The sequence below is a fragment of the Grampus griseus genome, assembly GCF_964374135.1.
Source record: "Grampus griseus genome assembly, chromosome: 1".
Taxonomy (NCBI): domain Eukaryota; kingdom Metazoa; phylum Chordata; class Mammalia; order Artiodactyla; family Delphinidae; genus Grampus; species Grampus griseus.
This window is the reverse complement of record NC_139017.1, coordinates 130026559-130049086: the sequence shown is the minus strand read 5'-3', so window position 1 is coordinate 130049086 and position 22528 is coordinate 130026559. Positions and strand designations below refer to the sequence as shown.

Sequence of the window (22528 nt, the reverse complement as noted above, 5' to 3'; positions counted from 1 at the left end):
CTGCTTTATTTTCCATTTGAGTCTCTCAGAGCAGCTGTCTGTAAATGCTTCTGATATATAACTGTAGCATTACACTAGACAGCTAGCTGTCAAATCATAACATATCCTGCCCTAAACACCTTGCTCTCTCAAGTTATAAGGTGTCACTAGGCCAGGATTTTCTCCTCTTGTTTAGAATAACACCACAGAAGGAGGAATTCTGAGGCAATACTTAGCATTTTCCTTTAATCTGATCCAAAATACATGCATAGTACCCTTCTCCAGTTTATCACACTAATACAAATTTTTTTCCATCCTTAAAATGTTCTGGTCCTCTGGTTACTTTAGACAGACTTTCAAAATTTTCTGATCCTGATTCAGAGCATAAAATTCATTTTACATCAAAATTCAGTAGCACATACACCATGTATGCACATATAGACAGGTATGCACGCACACAAAGACTGGAGGGAAAAAAGCCTACTGAAGCAATATTTAACTTCATTAAGTGCAATGCACTATTATTTTTCTATTCTACTGGTTTGTTTGGTTTTTTTAAGCTGGGTGTTATCTACTAAATTTCCATCACTATTATTGGATCATGACCAGCACTTGAAAACTACTGATTTGACTCAAGTACAGGAAACATACTTGCAAAGAACAAAGTATCTTTGATCAGGAACTTTTTGGACCTATAAACTCACCTATAAAAATAATTTTAGCACAAAAATGCACTACTAGTGCCTGAAATTTCTATTCTATACACCATGAATGTGGTATGTTAGGTCAAAAACAACTTGAGTGGGGAAGACAGATGTAACCATACACCTGCTCTAAGAAAATCCATAAAATATCAACGCTTAAGAAAAGTTAATATATTAAAATTAAGAAATAGGATACAGATGTGGATGATTGATTTGGAAGCATTACTAATCAATGCCAACATTTAAATAAATATAATGATGAAAAAACAGCTATAATATTATTTTTTCTTATATTTTTTATTCTTAATTTTTTTAACTTGTTAAAATCACAATCAATTACTACATGTACATGTAATGCATGGAAAATTATGATTTTTCTGAAATCACAAGAAATTTAAGTACGAATAGCCCCCTAGAATTCCTCCATGACAGAACAATACCTGCTTAAAAAAATTTGTCACTGTGAGAGTAGCAGGTCGAAAGCTGGTCAAGTTACAAGAATCATCTCCACTTGTTGTCCTTTCAAGTGATCTTCTGCCAACCAGACTAGAATTCCTCCTCTCTGACCAAGACCCCTTTCGTTCTACCAAGGAAAAAAAGTAATATATTCATTTCCATAATATTTAAAATGTGTTTTAAAGCAGTCTTCCAAACACAGGAAAATATCCACTAAAGTTGAAAATTATCCCCTCAGCAATACTGATTACAGTAGAAGAATTTCACTTCTGGGGAGATCTGTAAGGAAGCATTAAACCTAAATCTCTGGGTTCTCTTTAAAAACTTCTCCAGTGTAAAATAAGTCTCTACCACACAAAGATTATGCATATAACCCAATATGAGCTATGAAGAACAGCTATAGAGGAGCTATGTATTTACTAGGAAACATGCACACAATGCAAATTTTGGTCACCATATAATGGCCCCTCAGTCTTAGCACTTGAGTTTGAAAAAGAATTTAAGATAACTTGCATTCACAGTCCTTGCAAGATAACCCTGTAATTCAAAACCAATAGAGCAACTATGTTGTAGAAAACAAACAAAACTATAAACAAGCTAGACCTAACAGTCATCTATAGAATACACCACTAAGCAAAAGCAGAATACACATTCTTCTCAAGCACACACAGGAAATTCTCCAAGACAAACTATATAATAAGCTATAGAACAAAATACAATAAATTCAAAGGGATTCAAATCATATAAAATATGTTTTCCAAGAACAATTGAATTAAGCTGTAAATCAATAACAGAAGAAAATTTGAGAAATTCATAAGCATGTGGAAGTTAAACAGCACACTTCTGAATAACCAATGGATCAAAGAGGTAACAAGGGAAATTTTAAAACATTTAAGATATAGGAAAATGCAAAATCCCCAAACATATGATATATCACTAAAGAAGTTCTCAGAGGGAAATTTATAGCTGTGAATGTTTATATTACAAAAAAAGAAAGATCTCAAATCAGTAACTTAAGCTTACATCTTAAGAAACCAGAAAAAGAAGAGAAAACTAAACCCAAAGCAAGCATTAGAAAGGATACCAAGGGAATGTAAATTGATACAGTCACTATGGAGAACAGTATGGAGGTTCCTTGAAAAACTGAAAATAGAATTACCATATGACCCAGCAATTCCACTACTGGGCATATAGCCTGAGAAAACCATAATTCAAAAAGAGTCATGTACCAAAATGTTCACTGCAGCTCTATTTACAATTGCCAGGACATAGAAGCAACCTAAGTGTCCATCGACAGATGAATGGATAAAGAAGATGTGGCACATATATATAATGGAATATTACTCAGCCATAAAAAGAAACGAAATTGAGTTATTTGTAATGAGGTGGATGGACCTAGAGACTGTCATACAACGTGAAGTAAGTCAGAAAGAGAAAAATAAATACTGTATGCTAACACATATATATGGAATCTAAAACAAAACAAAACAAAAAAAATGGTTCTGAAGAACCTAGGGGCAGGACAGGAATAAAGACACAGACTTAGAGAATGGACTTGAGGACACAAGGAGGGGGAAGGGTAAGCTGGGACGAAGTGAGAGAGTAGCATGGACATATATACACTACCAAATGTAAAACAGATAGCTAGTGGGAAGCAGCTGCATAGCACAGGGAGATTAGCTCGGTGCTTTGTGTCCACCTAGGGGGGTGGGATAGGGAGGGTGGGAGGGAGATGCAAGAGGGAGGAGATACGGGGATATACAGCTGATTCATTTTGTTATACAGCAGAAACTAACACACCACTGTAAAGCAATACTCCAGTAAAGATGTTAAAAAAAAAGAAAGAATACCAAAAAAGACAACAGCTAAGTGGAAATAAATGAAATAGAAACTAGGAAAACAATAGAAAAATAATCAATGAAACCAAAAACTGATTCTTCAAAAAGATAAAATTTTTAGAACTTTAGTTAAACTAATGAAGAAAAAAATACAGAGACAGGGGACTTCCCTGGTGGTGCAGTGGTTAAGAATCCACCTGCCAATACAGGGGATACGGGTTCAAGCCCTCGTCCAGGAAGATCCCATATGCCGCGGAGCAACTAAGCCCATGCGCCACAACTACTGAGCCTGCATGCCACAACCACTGAAGCCTGCGTGCCTAGAGCCTGTGCTCCACAACAAAAGAAGTCACCACAATGACAAGCCCGCACACTGCAACAAAGAGTAGCCCCTGCTTGCCACAACTACAGAAAGCCCTTGCACAGCAACGAAGACCCCATGCAGCCAAAAATAAATAAATTTATTAAAAAACAAATACATAGACAGGACTCAAATTACTAACATCATCACTACAGCAGACCTTAGAGAGAAAAAGGATTATACTACAATACTATGAATAACTGTAAGTCAACAGTTAGATAACAATTAGATAATTTAGATGAAATGAACACATTTCTAGAAAGATACACAGTACTGAAACTGACACAAGATGAGAGAGAAAATATGAATAGATGTATAACAAGAGATATAATTAGTAATGAAAATACTTACCACAAAGAAAAGACCAAGCCAAGGTGGCTTCACTAGTGAATTCTTCCAAACTTTCAATGAAAAATTAATACCAATTGTTTACAAATTCTTCCAAAAACCAGAAGGAAAAAATCACAACTCATTTTCAATGAGGCCAGTATTACCCTGACACCAATACCAGACAGAGATATTACAAGGAAGAAAAACTACAGACCAACATCCCTTAGGAATATAGAAGCAAAAATACTAAACAAAATACTAGGAAACAGACTAACAACACATAAAAAAAGATTATATACCATGACCAAGTGAGACTTCTCCCAGAAGTGTAAGATTAGTTTAACATCCAAAACCAATCAATTAATGCAATACAGCATACTAAAAGACTACAGGGCAAAAAACCATACAAATCATCTCAATAAACTCAAAGAATGCATTTTACAAAATTCAATATCCTTCCATGACAAAACCACTCAAAAAGTTAGGAATAGAAGGGAACTCCCTCAAACTACTACATTACATCTATGAAAAACCTATAGCAAACATCATACTTGATAGTGAAAGACTGAATGCCTTCCCCCTAAGGTCAGGAACAAGATGAGGATATCCACTCTTGCCATTTTTTTTAATACTGTACAGGAGGTTCTAGTCAAGATAATTAGAAAAGAAAAATAAATAAAGACATCCAGATGGGGAAAAAAAAAGTAAACCTATTTCCATTTGCAGATGACATGATCTTATACATGGAAAATCCTAAAGAATCCAGAAAAGAAAAAAAAAATTAGAATTAATAAACACATTCAAAAAGGTTTCAAAGTACAAGACCAATATTCAGAAGCCAATTGTATTTCTATCACTAAAAATGAACATTAGGAAAATGAAATTAAGAAAACAATCCATTTAAAATAAGCATCAAAAACCAATCAAATACTGTGATGCACATTTAACAAGAGAGGGGCAAGACTTGTACACTGAAAACTACAAAAGATTGTTTAAATAAATTTTTAAGATCTAAATAAATGGAAAAACATTCCACGGATTGGAAGACTTAATATTGTTATGAGGGCAACACTCCACAAATTGATCTACCAAGTCAATGTAATTCCTATCAAAATTCCAGCTGCCTTTATGCAGAAATTATCACCTAACCCTAAACTTCTTATGAAAATGCAAGAGCTCAAAATAGTCAAAATAATCTTGAAAAAAATTGGAGGACCCACTATTCCCAATTTCAAAACTTACTGCAAAGCTAAAATAATAAAGATAGTATAGTACTAGCATAAGCATATATATCAATGGAACAGAACTGAGAGTCCAGAAATAAAACCATATATCGACGGTCAATTGATTTTCAACAAGAGTGCCAAGACCATTCAATAGGGAAAGAATAGCCTTTTCAACAAATTGTGTTGGGACAACTAGATATCTACATAAAAAGAATGAAGTTGGACCCTTACCTCTTACCGTGTACAAAAATTAACTCAAAATGGACTATATAGCCAGATGTAACAACATGTGTGAACCTTTCAAACATTATGCTAAGTGAAAGAAGCTACTCACAAAAGATTACACATTGTATAATTCTATTAATATGAAATGTCCGGCATAGACAAATCCATACAGACTAAATAAATTACAGTTTGGTTAGGTTTGGGGACTTGAGGAGAAGCGTGACCACTAAGGAGTATGAAAGTTCTAAAATTAGATTGTGGTGACATTCGCTGAACCTTACGAATATAACAAAAAACATTGAATTATACATCTTAAATGGGCAAACTGTACGTATGTGAATTACATCTCAATAAACCCGTTAAAGGAAAAAAGAAAACCCTTTTGATGTCTCACTACATTGCAAAGCTTACAAATAAAACAAGACTATATAAGAAAAAGAAAAGAATTATACATGTAGAAATATTTTATATAAAACATTCTCACCTCCAGTGCTTATTTCTACCTCTGTAGAATCTCTTTCCAAACTCCCAGCACTGCTAACAATATTCATTAAATGGATTGCAGTCCAAGCAAAAGGCATGCGATACTTCCCAAGTCTTTGGCAAAACTGATCAGCTTGACTTTTCAGCTTCTCCAATTTTTCCTTATTCTGCAAAACAAAACTTTATACATTATATGATTACGTTCAAAGAAATGAATTAAAGGCTATTTCATAATATATAAAGGAAAATATAAAGGTTAAGAATTCTCAATTCTCAGCAAAGATGGAAAAACAATCTGTACCTTTCAGAGATCAATTAACAGTATATTATCTTTACTAAGCAACCTCAACCAGTTTTACAAATGTATGTGAAAGTCTTTAAAATTTCTGTTTGTGATGATCTTATGTTGGGAGAAAAGAACGGACAGCAAGAGTCAAACATGTTTATGTACTGAAAGTACTATTTTATGAAAGGAAACATAACCTAGACAACAGGTTCTAGACACGAACTGCCAACCACAAAATATTCTAGGTTATGACTTATTAAATTTTATTTTTCTAAAAAAGATGGAAGCAGTTGGGCCATTCTGACATAAGCACTAACTTATGACAACTATGAGGTGGGACTGGGGGTCACAAATAAACCAACAATAAATAAGCCCAGAGCTGTAATAAAAGAAGCAAACAAAAAAAGTATGACAAGAGGACTAAACCCTGGAAAAAGACCAATGATCCAAATAGCACGTGCTTATCTGGAAGACATCCTGAGGCTGGCTCAACTTTTAGGCTATCCTTGAAACAAACACTAAGGTGGCCTGCAATATGGTCCAAGGGTGAAAACCTACACTAAAATCTCTCACATACTATTTCCATATAGGATATTGGTAAGGTATACTCAAATGGCAGTGTCCTACCTTAGGACTCAGGACTGAGAAAAGATGAAGAAATAGCTAAATGGTAGGGCTGTTTACTGCTATATCTATTATACCTTCAAAATAGGTCCTTGCTTTAAGAGTACTTAAAGAGAATTAAGGACCCTTATCAAGCATGTGAATATGTAAGAGAAGAGTGAAATAAGCTGCAATTATACACCTATGAACTTCATATAACAGACCAATTTAATTTGTAAAATGACGACCTGGGGAAAGCCAGAATAGTTTAACCCTAATTTCAACCAGATATCCAGGAATCAGAGAATATCATGTGCTCAGATGTGCCCATATTAGCAGAAAACGCTCAATTCTTGTTCCAAATCTCAGAAAAATAAAAAGCAAAACATTTTCTACATTGTGGTGACTTGTCCAATACTCCTCAAGCACACCTCTCCTGGCTGTTTGACATATTAAATCATGTGTTCAAAGATCCAAAAATCACCTGCTATGCTTTTTTTTTTTTTTTGGCTGCATTGGGTGTTTGTTGCTGCGCGCGGGCTTTCGCTAGTTGCGGCGGGTGGGGACTACCCTTCGTTGCGGTGCAGTGGCTTCTCTTGTTGCAGAGCACGGGCTCTAGGCGCGCGGGCTTCAGTAGTTGCAGCACGCAGTCTCAGTAGTTGAGGCTCGTGGGCTCTAGAGCACAGGCTCAGTAGTCGTGGCACATGGGCTTAGCTGCTCCACAGCATGTAGGATCTTCCCAGACCAGGGCTCGAACCCGTGTCCCCTGCATTGGCAGGCGGATTCTTAACCACTGCGCCACCAGGGAAGTCCTCACCTGTTATTCTTATAACTAACTCAGGGTATCTGGAATTTGGTACCGATTGTTCACCTATTATTTTTGCTTTATAAGTTTATCCAAATTCTAGAAATTAGTTATCTGATGGCAAAATGGAGATTGTATTTTCTACTTTTACCATATTTCCTAATTATCTGCAGCTAGACAGAGGCCCAGAATACTTCTGCTTTGCTAGAAAAAGTTCCATCAAAATCACTGTTTTGCAAACACAGGAAATTTTTTATTATTTAGGAATTAAACTGAACTAATTTGATTCTTTAGGAATCCATTAGCTTGGGGTGAGGGAGATTTTAAAGAATAGCATAGCACATGACTCAAGCTAGGTACTGAAGGAAATAAAGAAAATGGGTAGGCCAAGAGAAAAAAATGAACTAGTAGTAAAATTCTTTAATATGCTCTGTATAGTATTCTTCCAAATTATAATTTCGGAGATTAGAGGTTGTTTAGGGTTGGGTTTGGGGATCTGAGGAGAATGGAAAGTGACTGCTAATGACTATGAAAGTGGCAGAAATAAGAGGCATGACATTCTACCTTGGTGGCATCTGCTTCTTTGAAAATCATATATGGTTCTGCACACTCTCCAATGTCTCCTTGCTGTAGCACTTTTTCTAGCTGTCAAAGACAAAAAGAGTAAAGATTAATTAAGCTTAAAAATAAAAGCAATCAGCCTGGAATGTAAGGATGGTTCAAAATACAAAAATCAATCAACATAATACACCACATTAACAAAATAACAGAAAAAAAACACATGACCATCTTAACTGATGCAGGAAAAAGAACTGGACAATTCAACATCCTTTCATGATAGAAAAATTCAATGAACTTAGAAAAGAAGAAAGCTACCTCAATATAATAAAGACCATATATGAAAAGTCCACATTTAACATCATATTCGATGCTGAAAAACCAAAAGCTTTTCCTCTAGAATGAGGAACAGGATAAGGATGTTCACTTTTGCCAATTCTATTCAACAAAGTACTGGAAGTCTGAGCCAGAGCAATTTGACAACACAAAGAAACAAAAACATCCAAATTGAAAAGGAAGAAGTTAAATTATCTCTATTCACAGACAACATGATCTCTTATATAGAAAACTCTAATATTCCACACACACACACACACACAAAAACTTGTTAGAACTAATAAATTCAGCAGAGTTGCAGGATACAAAATCAACACACAAAAAATCAGTTGCATTTCTATACCCGAGCAATGAGCAATTCAAAAAGGAAATTAAGAAAAAAATTCCATTTACAATAATATCAAAAAAAAAAAAAATACTGAGGAATTAACCAAAAAGGTGAAAGATCTGTAATCTGAAAACTATAAATAGTTAGATTTTCTACAAAGGTGCCAAGACTATTCAATGGGGAAAGAACAGTTTTTTCAACAAATGATATTAAAAGAAGCCTGAATATTCAAATGCAAAAGAATAAAGTTGAGCCCTTACATTATATTATATACAAAAATTAACTCAAAATGGATCAAACACCTAAACATAAACCTAAAACTATTAAACTCTTAGAAGAAAAAATAAAGGAAAAGCTTCCTGTGATTGGATTTGGTAATGTATTCTTGGATTTGACACAAAAAAAAGCAAAGGCAACAAAAGTAAAAATAGTTAAACTGGATTACATCAAAATTTAAAACTTTTGTATATGACAGGACACAATCAACAGGGTGAAAGGCAACCCACAGAATGAGAGAAAATATTTGCAAATCATATAACTGATAAGGAGTTCATATCCAAAACAGATAAAGAAATCCTACAACTCAACAACAAAACAACAAATAATCTGATTTTTAAATGGGCAAAGAACTTGAATAGACATTTCTCCAAAGAAGCCATACAAACGTCTAAGAAGCATATAAAAAGACACTCAACATCACTAATCATTAGGGAAATGCAAATCAAAACCACAATGAGATATCACCTTACACCCATCAGGATGGCCACAATTAAATAAACAAACAAACAAATAACAAGCATTGGCAAGGATATGGAAAACTGGAACCCCTGTGTGCTTTTTATGGTGTAAAATCGTAATCTGCTGTAGAAGACAGTACAGAGGTTCCTCAAAAAGTTAAAAATAGAATTATCATGTGATTCAGAAAACCTATTTCTGGGTATATACTCAATAGAATTGAAAGCAGGGACTCAAACAGATATTCACACACCCATGTTCATAGCAGCATTATTCACAATAGCCAAAAGGTAGAGGCAATTCAAGTGTCCATCAAAAAATGAGTAAACAAAACATGAGTATACACATACACATGGAATATTATTCAGCCTTAAAAGGAAGAAAATTCTGAAACATGCTACGACCTGGATGAACCTTGAAGACATTACGCCAAGGGAAATAAGCCTGTCACAAAAAGACAAATACTGTATTATTCCATTCAAATGAGGTATCTAGAATAGACAAATTCATAGAAACAAAAAGCAAAATGCTGGTTGGCAGGGGCTGGGGAGAAGGGGAAATGAAGAGCTGCTACTTAATGTGTATAGAGGTTAAGGTTTTGTTGGCAAGATAAAATTTTCTAAAGATTGCTCGCATGATAATCTGAATATACTTAATTCTGAACTGTACACATAAAAACGATTAAGATGGTAAATTTTATGTTATGTGTATTTTACCTCAATTAAAACTATTAATAAAAGCAATCAGTCTTAAAAGTCATCTCCATTTAATATAACATCAAAGTACAAAATTACAATTAAAAAAGACAACTCACAAAATATTAAGTGGCCAATACAATTCTACTTATCATTTTTCTCCAAAATGTCTCACTTTACCCCTATAAAATTTTTAATGTTTTAGGAAAAGAAATATAAATAAAATAGGATAAAAGTCCAGAAACCAAATGAAGTGTATGCAAGAATTTAGCACATAATAAAGTTGATACTTCAAATTAGTGAATGGAGGATACATAAAGCGCTCTTACAAATTAATAAATTATTAATACAATAATTGATAAAATAAAAACAATCCAATGAAATGAAGATTACACAACTGTATTTTTTTCACTTAAAACTTATGTATCCTATACACTTAAAATTTGTGTTTTTTATGTATACAAACAAGCTAAAAATGAGCTTACTATTTGAATAAGCACTACACAAAACAGAATATCCAAATGGCCAATAATTCTTAGACATCAGGGAATTATAAATTAAAGCCAAACTGACATACCCCTGCAAATGCACCAGAAATAAAATACATAATAAAATAAAATTAATGAAATTGAAATGTAAAATACAATAAAACCTGATGATATCAAGTGTTAAGAAGGAAATGGAGCAAATAAAATTCTCAAGCACTGCCAATGAGACTGAAACTTGGACTAACCACGTCAGAAAACTGGTTCTTTCTACTAAAACTGAAGCTATAAATACACTATGATCCAGTAATTCAACATCTACCTATATACTCAATAGAAATGCAAAAATCATATATAAGAACGTTTACAGGGCTTCCCTGGTGGCGCAGTGGTTGAGAGTCTGCCTGCCGATGCAGGGGTCACGAGTTCGTGCCCCGGTCCAGGAAGATCCCACATGCCGCGGAGCGGCTGGGCCCGTGAGCCATGGCCGCTGAGCCTGCACGTCTGGAGCCTGTGCTCCGCAACGGGAGAGGCCAGAACAGTGAGAGGCCCGCATACCACACAAAAAAAAAAATGTTTACAGCAGCATTACTTACAATATAGCCAAAAGCTAGAAATAACCCCAATGTCCATCGACTATTAGAATGGCCAAACTGTGATATGCATATAACAAGATACTATGCAGGGTGAAAAACAACCAACTATTGCTACATGCAAAAATGATGAATCATATAATTCTTTAGAATGTCAGACACAAGAATATATATGATTCCTTTTCTATGAAGAAAAAGAGGTTAAACTAATCAATGGTGATAAGTCAGCATAGTAGGAAGGGGCCAAAGAAGGCTGTTGAGTAATGTTCTATACCTTGATCTGGATGTTGGTTACATAACTGAGTTAAGTATGTAAAAATTAAAGAAAGTGTACCCCTTGTGCATGTTACTAACTATAAATAAAAATTTATAAAGAAAAGATAACCGAATTTCTATACACCAGTGATGAACGAAATTCTGTATATAATTTAAAATGAAAAATTTTAAATGACAACATTTAGAACAGGGTCAAAAATATCAAATTACCAGGAAGGTGTAGGAGAAAAGACCTAAAAACATACTGTGCTCATTGACCTGAGAACTCAACAGTTTAAAGACGTCAGCTTTTCCAAATTGATCAGTATATTTAATGCAATCTCAGTTAACATCTCAACAAGTTCTTTCTTGAGAGAGAGTGTGCCTGCATTGGGGCAGCACGGAGGGACTGACAAGCAAAACTTTATACAAAAATGTAAAGGGTCAAAAACATCCAGCCTCTCTCACCTCCTCACTTCCAAGATGACCAAGAAAAGAAGGAACAACGGTCATGCCAAAAAGGGCCACGGCCACGTGTAGCCTGTTTGCTACACCAACTGTGCCCGATGCTTGCGCAAGGACAAGGCCATTAAGAAGCTCATCAGGGCTTCCCTGGTGGTGCAGTGGTTGAGAGTCCGCCTGCCAATGCAGGGGACACGGGTTCGTGCCCCAGTCTGGGAAGATCCCACATGCCGTGGAGTGGCTGGGCCCGTGAGCCATGGCCGCTGAGCCTGTGCATCTGGAGCCTGTGCTCCTCAATGGGAGAGGCCACGGCAGTGAGAGGCCCGCGTACCACCAAAAAAAAAAAAAAAAAAAGAAGCTCATCATTCAGAACATAGTAGAGGCCTAAGCCATCAGGGACATTTCTGAAGCAAGTGTTTTCGATGCCTATGCGCTTTCCAAGCTGTATGTGAAACTACATTACTGCATGAGTTGTGCCATTCACAGCAAGGTAGTCAGAAATACTTCTCGGGAAGCCCAGAAAGACCGAACACCTCCACCCTGATTTAGACCTGCAGGTGCTGCCCCACGACTTCCACCAAAGCCCACGTAAGGAGCTAAGTCCTTAAAGACTGAAGAAATACTATTCTCTGAAAAGACAATAAAATGGAAATCATACTTTATTAAAAAAAAAAGAAAAAGAAAAAGGAACATCCAAGGCAATCTTGAAGAATAAAGCTAGAAAAAAATATACTGTTTTTTATAAACTACAATAATTTTTTTTTTTGGCTGACTTGGGTCTTCGTTGCTGCGCGCAGGCTTTCTCTAATTGCGGTGAGCAGGGGCTACTCTTTGTTGCGGTGCACAGGCTTCTCACTGTGGTGGCTTCTCTTGTTGCAGAGCACGGGCTCTAGGTGCATGGGCTTCAGTAGTTGCAGCACACAGGCTCAGTAGTTGTGGCATGTGGGCTCTAGGGTGTGCAAGCTTCAGTTGTTGTGGCACGTGGGCTCAGTAGTTGTGGCTCGTGGGCACTAGAGGGCAGACTCGGTAGTTGTGGTACACCGGCTTAGTTGACCTGCGGCATGTGGGAGCTTCCCGGACCAGGGATCGAACCTGTGTCTCCTGCATTGGCAGGTGGATTCTTAACCACTACACCACCAGGGAAGTCTCTAAACTACTATAATTAAAACAGTGTGGTACTAGTGCCAATTAAAGACAAACAGGCCAGTTGAACCAAAAAAGATTCTAGGAAAAAAATCTCATACATATGAACACTTGATTTATGACATGGGATACTTTGTAAAAGCAGTAGGAGAAAAAAGCAGTCTTTTCAATAAATAGTGCTGGGTCATTTGGTTATCCATATGTGGGGGGGATTAATCTTCATCTCAACTTCACTCCAAACTATATGTGTAAGGTGAAACAATTACTCTTACCAGGGATCACTTAAGAGAATATATTTCTGAATTTGAGGGAGGCAAAAATTTCATACATAAAACACAAAATACCATAGCCATAAAGAAAAAGGTTGATAAATTAGACAACATGTAAGCTATAAACTTTGATTTAGCAAAGGATAACATTCTGTGAGAAAGCAAGCACAGAGTGGCAAACACATGTATACTCATGTACCAAAAGACTTGTTAAAGAATGTACATAGAAGCTTTATTCATAATAACCAACTGAAAACCAGATATACTTTAGGGGGGAAAAAAAAACCCTATGGTCTACCAAGGTCTATCTATTCATCTAAGCAGGATAAATAAACTGTGCTATAATCAGACAATGAAGTAAAACATGATGATAAAAATAAAAGAACTGCTGCTGTACATAATATAGAGGATTCTCACAGAAATTATATTGAGTTGAAACAAGCCAGGCACAAAAGACTACATATTGTATGACTATGCTCAGATGAAATTCAAGAAGAGGAAAAGCTAAATAATGGTGATTTAAGTTGGAATACTAGTCATCTGGTGGAACAGAGGGGATAGTCACTAGAAAGACAAACAAAAGAACTCTCCAGGGTGATGGGGTGATGGAAATACTGTATGGCTTGAGCTTAGTCATGATTACACAGAAACATACATAGTAAGAGTTCATCGCTCTGTTTACACCACATTTGTAAACTATACAGGTCTTATTATAGGGATTTCATATGTCAGTTTTTTTAAAAACTGGTAAGTATGACTAACTGAAACTCTTAATCACCCCTGGTGGGGAATGCAACTATCACAGATACTCTGGAAACCAATATGGCAGCATCTACCAAAGCTGACATATAAATATCCTATGACTCTTCACCCTTCCTTTACCCCCTCACTGCTATATGACACTGCAATTCCTCCAAATAAAGAGGTCAGGTATATATCACAACTCCTAGAGTTTGTATTATCATGTGACCTGTTTTGGCCAATAAAATGTTAGCTGGTGTGACGTGACCAAATGCTAGAAAAGTGTCTCTGCAACTGGGTCTGCTCTCTGGCACTTATGCAATCACCATGAGAATACGCCAGTCTAGCCTGCCAGAAAAGAGACATACAAAGAACAGCTCTAACTAAACCAAGTGACGCCCAGCCAACCTACAGACACTTGGAAGGAGCACAACTACCTAACAGAGTCCAACCTATATTGGCTGACCACACAGACAACTCAGATGCATGAACTAAAAAATGCTTATTGTTGTATGCCACTGGGATTTTGTCTTTTTGTTCTTGTAGAGCAATAACTAACTAATACACAGATCAAGGGGATTTTTCTCTCAAAAGACAAAAACATCCTGCTGGACTATGATTTAAGAAAACCTCCTAAATACATTTTCTTTAAAGTCTGTAAAACACTTTAACTTGTACATATTTTTGAAATTATGTAAAAGTCTTTTTCTATGTATATACAACCATTTATGTGTGTATAGGTGTGTGTGTATATATTTTACACAATTGGGACCATATGGTATGAACAGTCTCATTTTTAAGCAGCCAGCATTCCAATCACCATCTCTGTCTTTCCAGTTCATTCCCTCAGATATGTTCTATTTTATGAAAACTTACTATTTTCCCATGTAAAATAACTGTGTATACACATTTATCAATTGTATTAATATCTAGAACTGTTAAGTGAGTTTCTGAAGACCACTGCTGCTAAATCTTTGCTTGTAAGATTGTTCATTGTAACTAAGAGTTATTTTAACCTGAATTCATAGAAATCTGTCCACAAATTAGGACATTATTCCTGTGGGTAAATAAAATTCATTTCATGACAATCCACTTTATAACCTTATTATAAAATTCATTACCTTTTTATGATAATTTTATATAAATACAGATAAAATGATTAAAGAATATATTTTAGGCTATTCTCAAGTCAAGGTCAAGTTAAGGTAAATTATTCTTAAGTTACCCTAAGCTAAGTGGCTTAGTAATATTCAGATTTTAGAATCTGTAATCCTTATTCTTCTTTTTTTTTGTGGTACGTGGGCCTCTCACTATTGTGGCCTCTCCCATTGTGGAGCACAGGCTCCAGACGCACAGGCTCAGCGGCCATGGCTCACGGGCCCAGCCACTCCACGGCATGTGGGATCTTCCCGGACTGGGGCACGAACCCGTGTCCCCTGCATCAGCAGGCGGACTCTCAACCACTGCGCCACCAGGGAGGCCCTGTAATCCTTATTCTTAATTGGCTGACAGTCAAATCATAATGCTCCATGATCTCAATGATTTAGATTTTCGTATTTATGTATTTAGGAGCTGAGTGATAAAATCATAGTATAGTTCCTATGATGCTTAATTTTATATGCCAACATGGCTAGGTTATCAAACACCAATCTAGATGTTGCTATGAAGGTATTTTTTAGAGGTGATTAACTTTTAAATCAGTAGACTTTGAGTAGAGCAGATTACCCTCCATAATGTGGGTGGGACTCATCCAGTTAGTTGAAGACTTGAAGAACAAAGACTAAGGTTTCTCAGAGAAGGATTCTCAAGACTGTAACACAGCAATCCTGCCTGAGTTCTGGTCTGCTGCCCTGTGGAACTGACTTAAGACTACAACACCACCCCTTACCTGGATTTCCAGCCTGCGCTACACATTTCAAACCTGCCAGCCCCCACAATCACATGAGCCACTTCCTTAAAATCAATCTCTCTCTCTTTCTCTCTCTCTCTCTCTCTCTCTCTCTCTCTGTGCGTGTGTGTGTGTGTGTGTGTGTATCTCCCTCCTACTGATCTATTTCTCCAGAGAACCCTAATAAAGCTCCCCACTCGAGAAAAATTTAGGTAGCACCTATAGTACAGTCTAATATTGTGTTAAGAAATATTAAGATGAAAAAATAGGTTAAAGATAAAACCTTTACCCTTAAAAACCTTGCAATGTTGATAGGGACACAAGTATACAGACACAACACAAATAAACAAATATATTTAACATTATTCTCACCTTTATTACAAGAAAAACATCTTGGGAAGGATAAGTGATAGAAAAAATAGCTGATCGTGCCAGGGTGGTAATGGCAGCAGGTGGTACATGTGGACGTAATAATCCTTTCATCTGCTCAGAATTAAGGTCAAAATAAAAGTTTTCTGAAATCTAAAAAGCATATTCATATATTAAATTTAAAACCTGTGTATTTTATAAAAACTCACAAAAATCATACAGTCTTAAAATATTACAGATATTAGACGATTATACTAACATACAGTTTACCATATATTTCACTGACTGATCTTTACATGTCTATATCAAAGCAAAAAAAATATAACGCAAAAAACATATTCTAAAGAACCATATCCCACGCTCCTTTAATTAGAAATTTAACTTCTAATAAAGTATACATAGAAATTATTATTGAGATGAATTACCCCAAACTGAGTCTTTAAAACAATTACATGAATAACATCTCAGAAGATTTGATTTAGCAAATACAGTTTGCTAAATCAAATAAAGTTGCTGGAATACAGTTCCACTATAGAAATCCATAATATGTTGACAGCAGAAGTCACTAAAGGCATTTTAAGTTTCTTCTACACATTAGGCTTAGAACACTGAAATGCTGTATGAGACAGCCCTCTGAAAAACTCCTAAGTGTAATAAAGATATAATGGCAAAACTAAGAGCACTACTTTAGACAAGAATATTTGAAATATATATAAATGATCTTTTAGCTAGTGAAATCTGAAAATTACACCAACAAAAATTCACTGTCACCATCATTGTAATCCTTTATCCATCAGTTGCCTAAAATGGTTTTCTTGTATTTTTTCTATTTATTAAACTAAAAGAAAGTTGCTTCTGCTACTTGCTTTTGGAACTCTTTCAATGAAACAAAAACTAGGTCAACTGAACTATTTTATAGTAAGAAAATACTTTATGTCTTAAATTTCTACTTTCTTCTTAAAAAATCCATGTTTAATAATATTCTCAAAAAGTCATTATTTATCTTATAAAACACTTAAAAACAGGTTTCTGAACCTATGATTGTGAGAAAAGACTAGGTTCAAATTATATAACCTTACCTTTTTCTTTTCCTTCACATCATATAAAGCCAAACTTGCAAAAATGGGTTCAATTTCAATCTCAAACCTTTAAGAAGGAAAAGGATGAAGCAGTTTAAAAATAAAGTTCATAGTTCAAGAGAAATTCTCATTCCAAAAATAAATTCTCTCAATACCTTGTACTTTTCTACGTCTGTGCTACACCATCTATACTGCCCCTCTTCCTGAAACACACTTCTCCACGTATACCTTTCACAGTCTAAATCAACCATTACTACATACTTCAAAATCTTAAGAAAAAACAAAGCCTGCCATGTAACAAATATAAAATCATCTCTAAGGAAAAAGATACTTTGTCTTTATATTCCTCAAGCCAAGAACAGTGTCTGATAAATACTACAGATTTCAGTGAATGTTTTTTCAAGTTTTAAGACTAGTTATATAACTGAGGCAGAGTCATCTTCACCTAGCCAAAAATGCTCTCAAGCTCAGCTTCATAGGCAGGATGAAATGTTTAGTAGAATTTAAAATTATGTACAGAACATTACTTTTCAAAAGGACACAAACACAAGTATAAAATCTACCAGGATTTTGTTACACTTGTATTCAAAATATTACTCCAGAAAATAAAAGTTACATAGTAAACAAAATAAATACTCACTTGAGTGATAAACATTTTACAAGAAGTCTTTGACCAAAATGTTCTTTGGGCACCTCAGGAACACTAAGTCGTTCTATTGGTTCTTCCTACAAATTGACAAGCAACACCAAAATGAACATGCTTACCATATGTCAACCCTTTACAATTTATTTTTTAAGAACTTATTTTATTAATCTACTACTTTTAGTCTTCACAAGGGAACACAGAAAAGAATGGCCTATTTATCCTCAAACAGGAGTCATTACATCATAAGTGTGCTCAACTATATTTCATTTACAAAAAGCATAACTATGTTTCAATTAAGTTTTATTCCCTACATTATCATAATGCTACATACAATTCATACTCCCCAAACATCTATCTTAATAATCATTTGCTTCTTTATATCCAAATTATCTATACCTCATCTGGTGATGGATGCAAGGCAAAGAGTTCCTTATGACGGTTTGCTTTCCTTTGGTCATCATTCTGACGGTCTATTTCTTCATTTGGAGTTCGATCAAGTAAATTGGGAAGCAAAGCATCAGGAAGTGAATTTTTCAAGTCAAAAATACTGCAGGCCCAGCTACCCCTTGGAGTATCATCTATTGACATTGAACGTCTTTTAAGATCATCCTGTAATGTAAAACATTAAATATATTAATCAATGAATAAAAAAACTATATTAAAATAACTTCTTATAGTCATTTAAAAATAAAAGTATTACTTGTTCATCCTGGTAGTTGTTGCCATCTGGAGCTTCATCGGATTCAAAGACCTGTTTTGGCAAACCTTTTTGCCTTTCTTTCTGTTTATCTAATGTATTAGGATTAAATCCTGTTCCCAGTTTATGATATCTATTCAAAATAAAATAAGGAAATATCAATTTTTGAAAATTTTTCACTTTTTCATCATCATTATGTAATAAGCCAACTGTTCTCTGCATTATTTCTTTACATAATAAGAATATATTCTGGCAGTTTTGAGTGTATTTAACATTTAACCAGAGGTTTAAGAAAACTTCCATCCAGAGTTCCTTTAATCCAACTAGAGAGCATTTATGAGTTTCCAGAGGTAAATCATATTGTCCTTCCTTTTCATGACGATCATGTGGATATAATTTAAGTTGTACTTTCAATTCAGAGAATTGGTCAGTAAAAGGAAAGGATGGGAAGCCAGGTTAAAGAATAAAATGAGAGAGCAGAAAATATATCCTGCATTCATAACAATGTAAATTTTTAAAAGGCAAAAATATATAAAGCACTGAAGCTTAAAGTTCCAAATAGCCAAAAAAATTTTGCTATATCTCATTATGTATAAAAAATCTTAAACAACCTAAAGCTTCAGGCTTCTAAAATGAAAAAATAGGGACTTCCCTGGTGGCGCAGTGGTTAGGAATCCACCCACCAATGCAGGGGACATGGGTTCGATCCCTGGTCCAGGAAGATCCCACATGCCGCGGAGCAACTAAGACCATGCGCCTAGAGCCAGTGCTCCGCAACGAGAGAAGCCACGGCAATGAGAAGCCCACGCACCACAACAAAGAGTAGACCCCACTCGCCACAACTAGAGAAAGCCCGCGCGCAGCAACGAAGACGGAACACAGCCAAAAAAAAAAAAAAAGAGCCTGTAAAATGAAAGAATAGCAAGATCTACACCACTGTATACATATATTCTTAATTAACATGTATTGTTGTATAATATATATATTAGGCTAAGAACAACTCTTAAACTAATGTATATTTCTTTCCTAACAACCCAATGTCCAAGAATATTAGAGACACTATGATCAAAGAGCAACTACTGTGTCACACCTCATATAGTCAATCTGGGGGAAATTTTAACTGGAGCATAAATAATTATAATTACCAGAGGATGATATGGTTCTATCAGTCAATTTATGACATAGTAAAGAATCACACTTAATATGAATTATTCACATGTCTTGCTACGAAAGGTACTGAAATAGCAGCTACATGATGCTCACATCATAGTATAATCACAAAATAAAAGAAAGCATTTTTCTCTGGAATAACTAAAATAAAAATATGCAGTATAGTAACATGAAAGATATTACTCAGAAGCAGATATTTTAATCTCTCATGAAATGTTTAAAGTGCCTTAATTTGTGTAAAAATGCCTGTAAAGTGACAAAGTTTGAATTCAAACACAGGTCTGTTTAACTCTTTACACAATGTTGACTAAAGGCAAATAGACAAAACTTTGCAGCAAAAAACCATTACCAGATATTTTTGAAAGATACTAAACTGTTTTCTAGTCTTTGTACCTTTTTTCCTCAAGGGAAACATTTGTATTTTCCTTAAAGGACAGAATACACTGTTGCTTTTCTATATGAAAAAGGGTTTTTTTTTAAATAACATTTTATTATTACAGAATCAATCCATGCTCATTGTTGAAAATTTAAAAATACAGACTTGTAAAAATACAATCATTATATTTCTACTACTCAGAGTATCAGTGTTGAACTCCTAGTATTTAACTAACTGGATCTTTTCCTGGGCGTATGTATAATCATAAGTATATATATATACATAAGTATATACATACTTATAGTTTTTGTATTTTTTAATAAAAATGAGATCATGTGAAAAAAAGTGCCTTAATTGAGAAACTAGATATCTAAGCTACTCTAATAAACCAGAATACTGTTGCATTCTTCCTCCTGTATGTCCTAAAAAACTGATAGTATGAAATTCAAGAGAGCTGAGAAGAATGACATGATTCATGATCAATACTCTTTTCTATATTATCATTCTGTTCCTGTAGTCAGTTGCTATGATAAGGCTCTACATGATTACCCAACCAACACCACCATTTCTACGACTCTGTATCTTGGCATTCTCTCCCTCACTTATTCTGTTCCAGCCACACTGACCTCTCTGCTATTCCTTGAACATTCCCAGCATGCTTCCAACATGGAGCCTTTGCGTATACTGCTCTTGCCTCTGCCTAATACACTCTTCCCCCAGATATCCAGAGGGCTTACTCCTTAACTTCCTTCATGTCTTCGCTCAAATTCATCTTATCAGAAAGGCCTCTTCCGATTAGTTATTCACAAAGTGGAATCACCTCTTCTTGGCTCTCCCTATCCCCCCATCCTACTTTTTTTCTCTACAAGACTTCCCTCTATTCTTCCCAACTATTATATATTTATCTGTGTTTGTTTAATGTCTATTGCCCTCAACCCCAAGTAGAACATAAGCTCCATGAGGGCACGGAGTTAGTTTTGTTGACTGCTGTATCATTACTGCTTAGTATAGTGCCTGGCACATACTAGCCTCTCAGTAAGTATGTCTTGCATGAATAAAGTACTTTCTATCCTTTTACCCTTCTGTGCTGAATTATGGAAGAATTTTTTGGTTTCATCTTATAACTTACTATTCCACTTTTCAGTCACATCTGCTCTGCCATTAAACCCATCTGCTGAGTTTTAAACATTTTTTTCACTGAACAAAATTTTCACTTCCAAAGATAACCAGTTGATTTTTTATATGGTTACCATAACGTTTTCACATCTCTTTGAGGATATTAGTTACACGTATGGGTCTTGATGTGTGTTCTGTTAACTATTTCCTAAATTGTAAGTTCTTTTATTTGTAGTTTGATAATTCTCTTTCAAGTGCACTGGTTTTAATCAAATGGTTGGCAAATCTAGGTTCTAATGCTCATTTTTTAATTTGTAAGCCCATATCTGTCTGAAAATACTGTATCTGCTTAGCCAAGCACATATCCAGTGGCTGTGGAGAAGAGGCACCTCATGCTTCCAGGCAGAGTCTGCCAGTCTTCTGGGTATGAGGGCTCCTTCTTATTCCAAGGTATGCCCACCCCAGGCACTATTGTATGAGCTCAAGCCCCTATAATTAGTCCTCTTAAAATAGGCAGATACCGGACTTCCCCGGTGGCGCAGTGGTTAAGAATCCGCCTGCCAATGCAGGGGACATGAGTTCGAGCCCTGGTCTGGGAAGATCCCACATGCCGCGGAGCAACTAAGCCCGTGCACCACAACTACTGAGCCTGCTCTTTAGAGCCCACGACCCACAACTACTGAGCCCGTGTGCTACAACTACTGAAGCCCACATGCCTAGAGCCTCTGCTCCGCAACAAGAGAAGCCACCGCAATGAGAAGCCCGCACACCACAACGAAGAGTAGCCCCTGCTCGCCGCCACTGGAGAAAGCCCAGGCGCAGCAACGAAGATCCAACGCAGCCAGCCAATCAATCAATCAATCAATAAATAAATAGGCAGATACCTCTGCTCCCACTTCTATGCATAAAGAAGGGTATAAGAGGTTTCAAAGTAACCAAATGTCCAACATTTACCCCAGGTCCCCCTTCCACTGCCTGTATTCACTGAGCCTAAAGCTCTACTGAACCTTTTGCATGTTATCTTAGCATGTGCTTATCACAGCATGTGCTGTGGTTTTCTGTTAGTGTTCCAGTCATACCTTTTATATTTCAGGGATACTTTAAAACTTCTAGTCTACCAAAAGTACCCCTTAGTCTTCCATTTACTACTGAAGGTAATAAATAATATCTAGTATAACAGAAAAAAATACAAGCATTAGAATCTGATGCCCCTAGGTTCTAATCCTAGCTATCCCACTTTTTGGCCATGGGACCTCAAAGAAGTTACCTAAGTACTCTGAGCCTGAGCTAC

At 35.7% G+C, this 22528-nt stretch overlaps 1 protein-coding gene and 1 pseudogene across 5 annotated transcripts in view; one reads left to right on the top strand and one right to left on the bottom strand.

Annotated features, from left to right (window-relative positions):
• Positions 1-22528, bottom strand: part of DOCK7 (dedicator of cytokinesis 7) — a 208485-nt gene that overhangs the window by 151501 nt on the left and 34456 nt on the right. For all 4 annotated transcript variants that reach the window (XM_082679929.1, XM_082679930.1, XM_082679931.1 and 1 more), the window contains exons 5-12: positions 18579-18708; positions 18275-18487; positions 17873-17958; positions 17233-17299; positions 16157-16306; positions 7861-7941; positions 5604-5769; positions 1124-1266 (exon numbers count right to left, since the gene is read on the bottom strand). In XM_082679929.1, coding sequence (XP_082536055.1) covers positions 1124-1266; positions 5604-5769; positions 7861-7941; positions 16157-16306; positions 17233-17299; positions 17873-17958; positions 18275-18487; positions 18579-18708 — 1036 coding nt within the window. The remainder of the gene's footprint in view (positions 1-1123; positions 1267-5603; positions 5770-7860; positions 7942-16156; positions 16307-17232; positions 17300-17872; positions 17959-18274; positions 18488-18578; positions 18709-22528) is intronic.
• Positions 11765-12335, top strand: LOC309838730 (small ribosomal subunit protein eS26-like; annotated as a pseudogene). The gene is made up of 2 exons: positions 11765-11899; positions 12114-12335. The product of its transcript is annotated as a small ribosomal subunit protein eS26-like (transcript).